Genomic DNA, 14,921 nt, shown 5'->3' on the forward strand with positions numbered 1-14,921 from the left:
ATCTGTGTATCGGACAATTGTGGTTTGTGATATTTTCTATTGAACCTTCACCAGACGGAATTCAGGAGTTAATTAATGGCCACAACTTTATTTACAAAGTTTACATTAATGCACCTGCTTACCTGCTCTCGTCATCTGCTAGTGATCCTTCATGCAGTGTATTTTCAGTAGGCGTTGGCTTTGTGTTTTGGGACGAAATTGAACCCTTCCGGCACGGGTCCAAGTAACATTTCACTGAAAGTACATTTTAAATGGTTTAAGTAAATTCGCACGACGAGTATAAGGCACATCAAAATATTACCTCAATTTCACCCAATCGTTACAATTCCCCGATGCCATCAGAGTTTCCAAATCATCCCTACCGCGATACGCTTCCGGTCGCTCGTTAATGCGTTGTGGCGGTCTTTCCAGCAATCCGTATGGTACATACCGATACAGAAACGATTGCCACTCGAGCAGAAAGCGTCTCGTCGTCTCTACACCCTTTGTATCGCTGCCCCAGTGTTCTAGTCCATAGTTAACGTACCGTTTCAACATCTCAAACCGTTCCCCACTGGATGGGTCGAGCGTTTTCCGTTCCTTAATCTCTTGAAACACCCACGGCTTTATAAGCGCTCCACGGCCAACCATCACACCTGCCACGCTCGGACACTTGGAGCGAATCGTTTCATAATCATCGTAGCAAAATATATCTCCATTACCAAACACCGGAACCGATTGTGCCTGGCTGGCACATTCTTGCAGATATTCCCAGTCGGCCCGCTTCGTGTACCGCTGTTCCTTGGTGCGGCCATGAATCGTAATCAAACTGGCACCCCAACTTTCAAACTTTGGTACCATTTCGTGAGCAATTAGCTTATTGTTATAGATGCCGATACGTGTCTTCACGGTAAATTCTTTCCCATAGTCAGCCAACACCCGTGCACAGCTCTGCACCATCACCTGCAACACGTTCTGGCGGCGTAGCAGCGCACTACCACCGCCCTGGTTGAAAATCAGATCGATCGGGCAGCCCGTATTTAGATCGATAAAATCAACGTCCGCTTTTTCTGCAATAATTTGTGCGGCACAGGTGACCAGCTTCGAACTGTGACCGCACAGCTGCACACCGAACAGATCCTCACTCGAATGGCGCTTTGTAAGGGCCCACTCCTGGGTTGCACCGTTTATGATTGGTATGGCACAGGCCATCTCACCGCACGTTATATCTACGCCATACTCTTTGCAAATGCGCCGAAACGGCAGATTACCAACCGTGGTCAGCGGACTAAGGTACAGTTTGTCGCGGAACACGATACGCTTGCGTTCGGCACTCCGTAGCTTTATCATGTCCTCATCCGTAACGGAACCCGCCGGTTTGTTGCTTACTTCCGACGGATCATTCGCCGCATCAGCTTTTTCTTTTTTGGTCTCGCTTTGAAGACGCTCAAACTTACTTACTATCCGGTTCGATGGGCTAAAATTATACTTTCTTTTTCGAAGCGTGTGCTGAAGATCTGCAACAAACGAAAAGATCGTTTTACAGGGTTTCGAGCCGTACAACGTAATTGTTCAATTACTTAGGGGAATGTTTCAAATAATTATTTAAATAATGTAAACCCGTTGTGGAACTTTGCAATCATATAATGGAATTTTGCACTGACTGGAGTTTTGGCGGGTTTAACGGCATGTAGAATAAGTAACCGCGTGCGGCTTCGAATTTACATATAACGTTTCTACCGTGGTCAGCAGATTTAATGTTACATATTTAACGGTGGGTGGATTAGGCGACCACTTAACTTAACCCTGAGCTGTACTTCACAGGACATCAAAGGCACCATTGTAGATGGTGGCAATTTGACAGGGTTGGACCAAACGCTTGGCAGAAATTCCCCTAACTGCAAACAAGATTCCACTCTATGTTTGCAAAGTTCCACAACGGACTTGCAATATACTACTATTAATTCTAAACTATCCACTGAGTCAATTTCAAAACTTCCATTTTAAGGATAAAAAAAACCTCGATGGGAAAATGAATGTTCCTTTCGATTCGAATACGCTTACCCGTATTCAGCCACGTCGAAACAAGCATCGCATTATCGTGCTTATAATCGTCAGGATAAATGTTTCTACTTTGCTCATCCAGATGCGCCCCAGCAAACCGGCACGTTACACCGAAGCTACAGTAACCCTTCGTCGTGTAGATGTAACACGTGCCATCGATATCTTTCGGTTTGAGCTGTAAAAACTTGTCCAAATCGTGCGAAAAGCGACAATTTGCGTTGGTACACTTTTTGGTTGCATTTTCCCCCATATTTCCATCGAGCAACGATTTGCACAGCCTGAGCGCATCTTCCTCCTTGAACGGTACCGTGCGTGATTTGTTTTGTCCACGATTTTTCTTCTTTTTGCCTTCTTGGCCTTCACCGCCCTCGAAGCGACCTTTCTTTTCCGGTGGCCCGGTGGTATCGTTTGTGTTGCTACCGTTGGTTTCGTTATCTGTGGTGATTGCCGTACCGCTGTTCTTTTCCACAGGTGGAACAGGGTCCACGTTTTCTACCGGCTTTTCTACACTGCGCGGTATGATGTATCTACGAGAAGGGAAATGGCCGGTATACGATGCTGATAGAAAAAAATTTAATGATACAATTACTTACTCTGGCTTTATATGGCATATTCCATCGTCCATCGTGCGGCGAGAAGGATTTATTTTTCCACAATAGAGCACCAATTTCACAATCTACCGGCACAGCGAGGTAATTGTTTTGGTTTGCCTCTTTGGTTTGACGTTTCGAAACACGTGCTCAAGGTGACTATAGATTGTGGGCAGGTGGTGAACGTACAGGAGAGAATGGTGGTTCTTTTTGCAGGCTCTCAAAGGCGATTCCAAAGCGAGAAAATTTCACAAACACTCATGAGAGCCTGCAATTTGGATTTTGAAATCTCCTGTGGTCCACGGCCTTTTCATATGGTTTTGATTTGTTTCAAGTTTTCGGAAAGGATAGAGCTTCATTACATCGATGAGGAAGAGACCCGAGTTCATGAGTACCGTTTCAGTTTTGAAACGGCTTCAACCATACAGTATTGGACCGATAATTAAGAAGGTTTAGGTGTACATAATATTAAGAAGCCCACTACGATACATAATGCAGTGGAACCACTTTCCTGGTAAGTTGATCCGCATGTTGAAGGCCACTATGGACGGGGTGCATTGCAAGCTGAGAGTATTGAATATGTCGACCTGTGGACTCTCCTGCCTACTCTTCAATATCGCCTTGGAAGGTGTCATACGAAACGCGGTGTTGGACAACGACATCCGTGACACGATAGCGCCCGACTTGGAAGTAGAGTATCAGTTGAAGGCGACGGTGCCAGGGAAGTGCTGCTAACTTGGGACAGTCATAACTTCGGATAACGTCCACAGTAGCAAAATCCGAAGGCGCATAGTGCAGGGGAATCGTGCAAACTATGGCCAAAGTTTGTTGGTAAAAATCGAGATCTTCGAGAGAAGTTTTCCGCCAAGAAAAAAAAGTCTACACGCCCCAAGCCCATGAGGGTTCAAACGCGTATTTCCACTCCACTTTGGTGCGCTGGGTTTTCACCACAGATTCCGGTCTATACTCACCTTGGTTGATCCACAATCTTGAAAGTCATTTTAATAAACCTTATCAAATTCAGGCGGCTTCGGCAAACAGCAGCAAACAATCGCGAAAGGTTCGTCGGACTGCTCTTTTTGCTTTTTGGTATCTTTCTCAAATATAAAGACACACACACACATCCTGTTGCTGACGATAAGCGAAAAAGCGAAGCGAACGCCACAAGCTAAAGTCGGTTCTACGTGGAACATATCTTCAGTTGTTGCTGCCGTGAGTTTGCCCGTGCGCTTTATTCTAGTCAACCGCATACAACTGTTAGAGCAAATTTCTCGTTGTGCGAAAAGTTCAGACTTCCGGCAAAGTGTATGCACAAATTGGCCACCTCCTTGCTATTGCGTAGCTGTGCGGTTGCATTCTCACCATCACGTTCTTCACTGTTGCAAGTAGCTGGTAGCAGGAGCGGTAAGTTGCACCCACCAACCAAAGGGAAGTTGGGAAGCGGGGTGCTTGGGTGCCGGTAGAAACGGGACTTGGTGTACACGTAAGAACACAAAAACTGGGTCTCTAGGTCTTCGCAACTGCACAGTACAGTGCGCATCTGTTTGTGTGTGGTGTGTTTGTATGTTGTTGCTAGTTATCAGCCGGCGCCTACTATTCCTTACCCTGTTACTAGGTTGGTGAATTGCCGGAACGAATTGACATTTTATTCATCTTATCCGTGTCCCGATTGCAGGTTTATTTTCTAGCGTTGTAATTCACCGCACCAAGTACGGTCGTCTCGCTATGCCGGAAGCAGCTGCAACTACCGAAACGCTGGGCCGCTTTACCTATCCGGAGGCGCGCCGCGATGAGTCCGTGGTGGAAGAGTTTCACGGTGTGAAGATTGCCGATCCGTACCGTTGGCTAGAGGATCCGGATGCAGCCGAAACACAGGCGTACGTGGAGAAGCAGAACGAAATCTCCAAACCGTTCCTGGACACGTGTCCCGAGTGGAAGAAGCTGAACGAAAAGCTGCGCAAGCGGTGGAACTATCCGAAGTACTCGTGCCCGTTCAAGCACGGCAACAAGTACTTTTTCTTCATGAACACCGGTTTGCAGAACCAGGAGTATGTGTTCGATCGATTCCTCACAGAATTTATCCGAAAGGATATTAATTTCTTTTTTATCCTTCCCTACCTAACCCTCATCTAGTGTTTTGTACGTTCAGGATAAGCTCGACGGTGAGCCGAAAGTGTTTCTCGATCCAAACACACTCTCGACGGATGGTACGATCGCGCTGGTAGGATCACGCTTCTCCGACGACGGTAAGCTGTACGCGTACGGTTTGAGTCAGAGCGGTTCCGACTGGACGAAGCTAAAGATTCGTAACGTCGAGACGGGTGAAGATTTCCCGGAAACGATCGAACACACCAAGTTTGTGACCGCTTCGTGGACGAAGGACAATAAAGGATTCTTCTACGCCCGGTATCCGGTTGTCGATGGGAAGGCGGATGGATCGGAAACGGCCGCAAACGAGAATCAAAAGCTTTACTACCATCGGGTCGGTGAATCGCAGGATAAGGATGTATTGATTGCGGAATTCCCAGAGGAACCATCGTGGAGATTGTAAGTATTACGTCATCGTGTGTGTTAATGATGGGTAAATGCTGCCATCTCTGAGGCATTCCGGAGTTTACTCCGGATTCAGCTTATGAGTGCACGGCGGATTCAATTGCTAATGAGACTATGGGTTAACCTGCTATTGATTTCGCAGTGCACATCCGAAGTTGAATCCGGAGTAACGATCGTAGACTACTCCAGAATACTCCCAGCAGGGAGTAAGAGTGCATTAATTCCTTTCAAAAGCCATGTTATTCGCATCACTAAAACTATCCTTTCCTTCCAGAATGCCGGAAGTTTCCGATTGCGGTAAATATCTGATGCTGTTCATTATGAAGGGCTGCAAGGATATGCTTCTGTACTTTAGCAATCTAGAAAAGGCGGGAACGCTCGATTCGAAGCTTGACTTTGTGAAGGTGGTCACCGAGTTTGATAGCGATTATGATGTAAGCCAACTAAATGTTAAACTTTATGTATAGATTTGCATATTAATTCAAATATTTTCTTCTTTCCAGTACGTTACCAACGAGGGTAGCATATTTTCGTTCCGCACGAACAAGGGCGCACCGAACTATCGGATCGTAAACATTGATTTCGAGCAGCCCGAGATGGAGCATTGGAAAACGCTCGTGCCCGAACATCCGAAAAACGTGCTCGATTGGACGACCTGTGTCAACAAGGATCGGATCGTGCTCGGTTACATCGATGATGTGAAATCGATGCTGCTGGTGCACAGTCTGGCGGATGGTAGTTTTGTGTCCAAATTCCCATTGGAAATCGGTACCGTAGCTGGGTTCAGTGGCAAGAAGAAGTATTCGGAAATTTTCTACCACTTTGTGTCCTTCCTAACGCCGGGCATTATTTACCATTACGATTTCGAGGGTAAGAAGCAAACGGACGGAACGGTCGACATGGAACCAACCATCTTCCGGGAGGTAAAGATTGAAGACTTTGACAATAGTCAGTACGTGGTGGAGCAGATCTTTTACCACAGCAAGGATGGGGAAAAGGTGCCAATGTTTATCGTACAGCGGAAGCAGGAAAAGAAGGAACACAAACCGTGTCTGCTGTATGGGTACGGTGGATTTAACATTTGCGTGCAGCCCTCGTTTAGTATTACGGGACTGGTGTTTATTGACTCGTTTGATGGTATACTGGCGTACCCGAACATTCGGGGTGGTGGGTACGTTTTCCAACACGCTCCATTTTGTTTTGTCATGTTCATTTGGTTAATTTCTTCTCTTTTTGTCTATTCTACAGAGAGTACGGTGAACGGTGGCACAATGCTGGCCGACTGTTGAAGAAGCAGAATGTGTTTGACGATTTTCAGCACGCCTCGCAGTATTTGGTGGAGCACGGTTACACCACGCATGATAAGATTGCTATTCAGGGTGGTTCGAATGGTGGGCTGCTCGTGGGGGCGTGTATAAACCAGCGCCCGGATCTGTTCGGTGCTGCCATTGCGCAAGTTGGGTAAGTAAGCACGTTTTTTGTTGTAAAGATCTAAGTAGAAATGATATTTGGTTTAATTATGGCTCATTGGGCGATTGTGCACATGTCCCTCCAACTGGTAAGATAGTAAGAATTAAAAAAGAGAGAGTAACTGCTCACTAACATGTGAGAGTTGAGGCCTCCCGGTGGCTCCGTCCTCAGCTGAGGGTGAAAAGCCACCAAACTAGAGGTGAGAGGAGATGATGGAAACGACGATTTTTTTCCTCAGCTTATTGAGGTGATGACTCCTGGTAGCTCTTGAGCTCACTACCCAACATAAGTCATACGACGTCTTTTTACGGATCGTTCCGGAGTCGGGATCGTTTCTATAGGAATCGAGTCATGTGCTACATTGTAATACGAATCCAACGCTCACTTTGCCAGAGATTTCAATGCGAGGTTCCAAATTATATCATCCATTCGATCCTGATTTTCCGAATGCTTATTACGGCTTAACCAATCCGTATCGGACGAAAGATTCTTTTACTGGTGCGTACATTTATTCACGGATTTCCGTATCCAAATCTCGTTACGGTCTGAGATTCTATCCGGGATTCGACTAGGGATCAATTCGTTTTTTCTCATAAAGGTTAGCCAAAAAAATCAACTTCTTCTATGTAAGTTGATAATTTTGAGTGATTTTTCGTTGTGCAGCCATAGATGCGTTTAGGTAAAGATTTTGTATAACGATTCTGATATCGTACCGGATCTTTTTTTTACCCTTTGAACGTGAATAGCATGAAAAATCCTACTAATTTGTTTCTCTCTTCCTTCTCCCACAAACATACACAGCGTGATGGATATGCTACGCTTCCACAAATTCACCATCGGCCGTGCCTGGGTGTCCGATTACGGCGATATGAACGAGAAGGAGCACTTTGAAAATTTGCTCCGCTACTCACCACTGCACAACGTACGCACACCCACCACGGAAAAGGACCAATATCCGGCCACGCTCGTGCTGACGGCCGACCACGACGATCGTGTCAGTCCGCTGCATTCGCTCAAGTTTGTTGCCGCACTGCACCATGCCATTAAAGATTGTGAACACCAAAAAAATCCACTACTGCTGCGTGTGTACAGTAAAGCAGGCCACGGTATGGGCAAACCGACGGCGAAGAAGATTGAGGAAGCGACCGACATTCTTACGTTCATGTACAAAACGCTCGGGTTGAAGCTTTCGTTTTAAGCAACGGGCGCGAAACACAGACTCATATAGGAGCGCAGGCATGAATGAATGATTAGTTTCTTGCTTGCACTTTACTTTGTGGCATTTTGTTTTGTTTTGTTTTGGTTTTGGAGCGAATAGAAGCAACATGATGGAATTGAAGCTCCTCGTATTGTAATAATCTCTTCAGTTTCCCCCCCTTTTTTTTGGCCTTTAGGTGTACGCTTTCGCAACGTTTTGTCATCATTAGCGATTGATTTGTATGGAACAAAACGCAAATAAAGTATTGTTTAAAATTTAATCCTCAAAACAATGATTGTGTGTCAATTGTAAGAACTGAACATTAATTTAAGTAACCATCATATCACCAGTTTTTTTTATTTTACTTTCCCCGCTTCGTACTTAACTAACCCTCAGTTGTACAGAGGGTTGAAAGTAGAGCAAGGCGCGGTACATAAACAAAACCGATTGTGTTGAATAAATAAATAAACTAATAAATTGACGCGTTTATAACGAGCCGAATTCCTACTACAAAAAAAAAGGGAAATGGCACATGCGATTCCTTGCTATCTCATGTTAAAGGTGTGTCTGTAATGAGAAATAAATAAAACAGGAATGTTTAATTTCACAAATTCTTAAACAAATGCAAAGAATGAGTTTGTTAGTGCTATACTATCGAGTGTATATGAATGAAATTATATACAAAATCCTCAACGTGATGAAAATCAAACCCAAAGCCAAAAAGATGCGCACCTGGTATTAGTAAATCGATGTGGTTTAAATACTACACCAAACACAATTTTCCCCAAACGTTTGTTGTTTTCAGTATTTTGAATTTCGCTTGTATTTCTTTTCCTTTATTATATGCATCATTTCCGACGATTATCCCACTTCCCACTCCTTTTTGTCATTTCAATATCCCGATTGTTGCATTCATCAGTTCATTCGTAGTTTCTTTTTTTTGTTGTATATATGTATATTGAATGACGGACTCAACGACAATGTCTGTTTCGCCTTCAGTTTTCGAGTTAATATGCGCGTGTGTGTGTTCGTCTTTGATTTTTGCACCACCTTTACTGCATGCAACACACGCCTCACTAAATACACTAAATACGTACATATGTATGTACGCTTTATCTGTATCCCTTACCGTAAAAGTTTGAATGATGGAGTAGTCGAATGTTTTACAATGTACATCATGCTTCAAACGCAAATCTGGACGATCTCCTTGTTCGTGCAGTTATTGTTTCACTTTGTGAGCAAATTATACGCTTTAAGAATGGACGATTGGAATTGTTTTTTTTACAGATCTCTTGGGAAAAATTATTATGAAAAAAAAAAATCTCAAACCGTTAATAGTCACGTTTATTATTGATTTTTCAGTAAATTTTCAACACGAATCAGGACCAAGAAACTTGCAGTTTCGTTGGTCTTCTAGTTTGATTGCTTTTCACTGTGAGGAACTACATATTGCTAGACTATTTTGCATAGCTTTAAGATTCTGGAATACCAATACGGTCAGGCCGTCCTTTTTGAAATAAAAAAATAAGGCTAAGGAAAGAAACTGCAGTCGGTTGTCTCCATAGAGACATATAAATCGGGTTTTGATAATTTTTAATCGAGCAAACGATCATCGAATTGTTAGATTTTATGATGTGTGTCCGGAGGATTTGCGTTTGAAGCACTGTAACTTTAATGTCGGGTGAGTTTTTTGGAGGAGATTGTGATGAGATTGAGCCGTTTTCTTATTAGTTCGGTATAGAGATAGAGTGTGTGTGTGTGCACAGAGAGGTTAGTTGCTGCTGCTGCTTCCACCGCCTTTCATTCGGAGGGTTGATAATATTGGCATTCCTTTGCTTGTTATACGCGCACACATACGCTATCCACTCGGTTACCAACGGAGACTGGATATATGTACTAACTGGCTTACTTTGATTATTGCATTCACGATTTGGATATTATTGCCTGTGGTGTATTTATATATACTGGTTAAAGATGTTCCCACCTGTGTGTGTGTGTGTATGTGCTTTGCTTTGTGTTTTGTTTTTCTTCTCCTGTTTTATCCTGTTGGATCATCATCATTATACAGCTAAGGTTATTGTATTGTATTTGTAACGTACTCCATTGAACGTTTCTTTCCCCTTTTCCATTTAAAAGACTGTCTCGTTCCCTCTGTGTGCATTCGGGAGTTTCGATTCGATTTACATTTTGTTGCTGCCTTGGTTTTACTATCTATCTATTTAGCTGCTTGCTTGTAAGGATTACGATTTTAATGTACGTTAGAGTCTATACGTAACGAATGCGCGCTTCCGGTACACGAAACGAGGAGTGGAGAGAAGGAGGAGAAGAGTATATTTTTGTATTAATTTGTTTTCTGCAGTGCCTTTCGTACATCTTGATATTATGTTTTGATTATACAGATGCTTTTTTTCGATTACAGTTATGGAATAACAACAAAATAGAAACGTCTAACAAAAAGACAGGTCAGACATTAAATAAGGAATTGCTCTGGAAATCTCACTCCTTCTCGGTGCACTCGTGGAGCGGGGGAACCAACCCTGAACAAAATTGTTTTAACCACTTTTGTCATAACATCTGGTCGTGTTAGCTAACCTTATATACGCGTATAGTTTGCCATTATTGTGATGTTTTTTTTGTGTAACTGTTTGGATAACACATTTAACTGTTTCGTACACATTTTGGGAACCGCTTTTACTTCTCTTCTTCGTTTAATGATGATAACTTTACAATAGATGATATATTTATTTGCATATACGTATGTACACCGCTCTAGTTATTTGGGTGTGCAGTTAGGTGTGTGTGTGTGTTTCGAGGGAACGCGAGAAGAGGGAGGCTACATGGTAAATGCTTGTAACTGTTATTAACACTATATATCGTTTTAACACCGTTTGTTTTGTTTTTTTCCTAATCCGAGGTTCTTATTATACATCTTATACTTTCGATTTATATGCAGTTATTGTTTTATTGTTCGACATGCCCCATATTTCGACTCCAAAATACGAATCCTTCATTCGCATTTTTTTTCTAACCGTCCTAATATAAAATATAAAATAAATTTAAAAGTTTAAAAAAGTGATCACACAGTGAGATTAGTAACATTAAAAATTATATAAATAATAACTAGGATGTATAAAAAACGGTCAGCAATTTGTAGGTAAACTAATTACTTCATCCAATAGGCCTGCAGTGTATTATTTGCTTGTGAAATTCAAACAAAATAAAATTCTAAACATTTGCATTTTTTCTTTTTTGAATACTTTAAGGTTACTAGTTTTTTTTTCTTCTAAATGTTCTCTTTTATCTAATTATTCCTCTGGGCTTCATAGTTTTCGATCCTTGAACGTATTTCTAGAACTTCGTTGGATAGATTAAGGCGTTGAAAAAAAAAACACAGGTGGAAAAAAGGAAATTAGTAACAAGAGTACACTATCTGTTTGCTATACGGATGTAATATCATTAAAACTAGTGATGTAGTGACGAGGAATCTCAATAGACTTGAAAATTTGATATAGGCGTATCGTCGTCTATTTCTTTGTTTTTTTTTTCTGTCAACTGTAGCAGCATTTATGAAAAAGCAAATGGAAGCACTAGATGATTAAGTGGGGCAGGTTTAATGCAAAAAAAAAAATCTTTACAGATGCAGAATATCCGATCTTTACTACAACTTTTTTAGATCTTTTTGAATCCATCTCGCAGTTTTTTCGAGGTTTCCCAAATAAGATTCAAATATAAAGGAGAATGGTAAAAAAAAAACGCCTCGGGATACCTTGAACTTCGAAGGGAGAACCACCGAATTGGTTCTATTGCTCATGCTTCTTCATCATATTCCGGCTCCCAGTGTCTCTTACAAGACCAAGGGTAAGGAAAGAAGTATCGAACTTCCCCTAACGTCATGTAACGCTTATAGCTAAGTATGTTTAATTGGTTTTACATGATTTTGATTTACTTTTCGGCCTATTCGCGCCTATTTTGTGTACATCGCTATTACGGATCGTGAATTTCTTCTCTAACAACATCGTCAGCCTGGAAGGGGCGATTGTGGGCGATGATGATGGTTTTTGATACACATATTTACAGTCTCTCGTTCCGTTGCATTCCGCTGGGCTTGTATATATCGTTTCAAACGTTCCGGGGGTTTTCACTAATTACCTTTAACCATCACAATCAGATCCCCGCTTAGTTGTAATCGTAATCTACTTGATATCGTAAATTTTCCTAGCAAGCAAATATGGAACGTGATGTGGCAGGTTTTTTTTTTGTTAGTAGTAGTAGCAGCGTTGTACCCAATCAAAACCATTCCCCAAAAAAGCGCAGATGAGTTAGGCGACGAATATGGTGAGTATATTATGACGTTGTCCGCAACGTTAAAGTACGTGTAAGACAGATTGCGGTTGCGCGGTTGTTCACGGCAGGACGAAAGGACGAATGGATGATAGCGCGAAAAGAGAGAGAAAGAGAGAGAGAGAGAGAGAGAGAAAGAAGATAAAAAAGAGATGAATCATTTACAATGAATTAATAGCTACACCCAGCAGATGGAGAAAAGCAAATGTTGCAGCTTGTCGGTATGATTTTTAGTTGAATTGTGTTGTATATATAATTATTAGTGCCGTGGAAGAAGGAAATAGTGCTGTTAATTTATTCTTGTAATGATCCATTAACGGAGCACACGATCGTCATACGGAATAGCTGATGTTCATTAGTATTTCATTGATTATAGTTATTATTTCAAAAAAAAACTGTTTACACAAAACGTAAAATTTAAAAAGAAAAGAGATAAAAAACTTACATATTCCAACAAATCATTTAAAAACCTCCTGGTTCTGGTAGAACGTTTGATCCCTTCTTCAAACGACTTAAATCATTAATATTCGGTATATATGTATATAGAACAGTGCCTTTCTCCGTAGTAAATTCTTGTTGTTACTTTCCAATATTTGTCTTATTTATTTTTAAATAATAATGCATAATATGTCTGTGTAATTAACAAAAAATATATTATATATATATTTTTGTATATATATATTTATAATAGTCGTAAAGTTTTCGTGGTTCGAGCTAGAGCTTAGTAAATGTCTATTACGCGTAAGGATAATAAATAAAAATCTTTATCAATAAAAGAAAGACGAAAAACAGAAACCGTATCCTTCTCTGTTAATCATTAATTTCTCCTATCTTTACTATTTTCAGTACCCTTTTCCATCGTGCTTCTCTTTCTCGTTAAACAATTTGTTCCCAGATCCCCCCTATACCTCTATACAATAAGACGATCAGGACGACCGCATTCCGATACCATCACGGTACTAGAGACTAAGCTCTTTTATACGTAGTGTACAAACACTCACATTCACTTACTACTTTTTGCTATGTAAATACAAATACCTAACTAATGTAGCATGCTGGATGGAAAATTATACTAAACTTCTCCCCAATCGCGTTCCAAATATTGCAAACAGGTGCTGAGCGTCCTGGTCTGGTGCACGTTTGTGTCACAAAATGAGGTTCAGGAACAAACATCGAAAGGGATGTTTTGTCTGCACCTGGCCACCGGCAGCAATAGTACTTTTTATTGCCAATTTTATAGCAAAATGAAAAACAAAGGAAAGCAACAATCTTTCGCACTGTTAATTGTTTATTAACTAACGAAAGAGCAACATTATTTGTTCGTTAATTGCCCCAAACATCCAAAACATCCTTGCTCCAAATGCATAAAGATTGGAAGCGGTCGCTATGTGATGCATGATTATATAGAAATGTCGCTCACTAAACCATTCTTTTTTTTACAGTTTTTTAAATACATTCACATATTTGTAACCTTCACCGAGGGTATCTTTATCCGTCCTTTCTTAAACCGAGTTTCATTTGGAAGGGTGTTACATGTATGGGTGTGTGTGTGTGTGTTGGTAGTTTAAGTATAATATCTGTGTGCAAAATACAATTAAACTTCCTTCTCTCATAGATGTCTCTGTCACTGTTAACCCTGGTTAGCAATTGTTTCCGGTATTTAGTGTTTCTTGTTCGGTTGTAGCGATGAATATAAATAATAAATACATAAACTAAATCACATTGTCAATAATCTATCTACACAGTACCGCCATCTGCATACAATCGTCCACAATAACGAGACGACGAAAATGATCTAATTTGCGCCATTTTTATCGAAAAAAAGGGATAGTTTTTTTTTCTTATAGATATTAGAAGCTTTTCCCTTTTTACTGTAGATAAGCTTTCCATCCCACCATAGCTTCCTTTAGAAAAAAAAGGAAAAACGTGCTTGAAAAAAAAGCGAACCAAAGATTACTGTTCACGGGCTTGGCGAAGTGCATTGCGGTCGGTTTCGGTGAGCGAACCGTTGCTGCTGCCCTCACTACCATGGCCCGAAGTGGAAGACATGCTCATCCCATTCGTGTCTCCCTCAACCTCCTCCTCCTCCTCCCCAGTACCTTCATCACTCTGACGCAGTTGTGTGCGATGGTGGTCGTGATGGTGATTATGGTCCACCGTGATCAACGACGACCGAAGGGAGACATTGGATGCAGGTCCCAAACGAGACGCTGTCGAGGCGCCGGTATCTTTCGACCCCGTATCATCTTCGCCAGAATTAAGCGATGTGGTACTTTCACTAATTTTGGTCGATGTAACACGACGGATCATTACCAGTGGACTGCTGCGGCCACTGCTAATGCCACCGCCGATCCCTAGCACGGTACTACTACCAGTTCCGGTACCACCAACACCCCCACCCCCACCACCACCGAGTAGGTGAACTGATTGGTCTATGCTAGAACAGCTGCTGTTCTTTACATAGATCACTTGCTTGTGAAGCTGATGTTGCTGCTGCTGCTTCCGTTGATTAGGCCCCGAAGCGGACGATACCGATGAGGTGGAGGAGGAGTGGTACTGGTACTGGTGATGATGTTGGTGATGATGAAGCTGGTGGAACTTGTTCGAAAAGCTTACCATTTCCGATGTGAGCGAATTTAGCGCCTTCTCGACAGTGGGCTTGTGGCGATCCCGATCCGACATCGGAGAGGAATGGCCTGAGAATGCTAGAAAAGAAAAAGGAACGG

General features: G+C 41.9%; 3 protein-coding genes across 4 annotated transcripts in view; 1 reads left to right on the plus strand and 2 right to left on the minus strand.

The window, feature by feature from the left end:
* Positions 1–156: 156 nt before the first annotated feature.
* On the minus strand, positions 157–2,755 carry LOC126564367 (tRNA-dihydrouridine(47) synthase [NAD(P)(+)]-like). Its single transcript, XM_050221395.1, has 4 exons — positions 2,637–2,755; positions 2,044–2,570; positions 302–1,496; positions 157–234 (listed from the first exon to the last, which is right to left on the minus strand). Exons 1-4 carry the CDS (start codon positions 2,666–2,668, stop codon positions 165–167), a joined length of 1,824 nt encoding a protein of 607 aa, XP_050077352.1. The 5' UTR covers positions 2,669–2,755; the 3' UTR covers positions 157–164.
* An 860-nt stretch (positions 2,756–3,615) lies between these two features.
* Positions 3,616–7,854, plus strand: LOC126564154 (prolyl endopeptidase). Of its 2 annotated transcripts, none has more exons than XM_050221107.1 (7): positions 3,616–3,693; positions 4,309–4,681; positions 4,767–5,180; positions 5,461–5,620; positions 5,690–6,357; positions 6,435–6,647; positions 7,458–7,854. In XM_050221107.1, exons 2-7 carry the CDS (start codon positions 4,359–4,361, stop codon positions 7,852–7,854), a joined length of 2,175 nt encoding a protein of 724 aa, XP_050077064.1. In that variant the 5' UTR covers positions 3,616–3,693; positions 4,309–4,358. The 2 variants fall into 2 exon arrangements, with proteins under 2 accessions (XP_050077064.1, XP_050077062.1); XM_050221105.1 differs by lacking the exon at positions 3,616–3,693 and adding an exon at positions 3,921–4,037.
* A 6,294-nt stretch (positions 7,855–14,148) lies between these two features.
* The window catches only part of LOC126563934 (uncharacterized), a 43,061-nt gene continuing 42,288 nt past the window's right edge, over positions 14,149–14,921 (minus strand). Inside the window, exon 17 of the mRNA XM_050220795.1 lies at positions 14,149–14,900. Within this exon, the coding sequence (XP_050076752.1) occupies positions 14,149–14,900 (752 nt within the window). The remainder of the gene's footprint in view (positions 14,901–14,921) is intronic.

Source organism: Anopheles maculipalpis, chromosome 3RL, assembly GCF_943734695.1.
Source record: "Anopheles maculipalpis chromosome 3RL, idAnoMacuDA_375_x, whole genome shotgun sequence".
NCBI classification, from domain to species: Eukaryota; Metazoa; Arthropoda; class Insecta; order Diptera; family Culicidae; genus Anopheles; species Anopheles maculipalpis.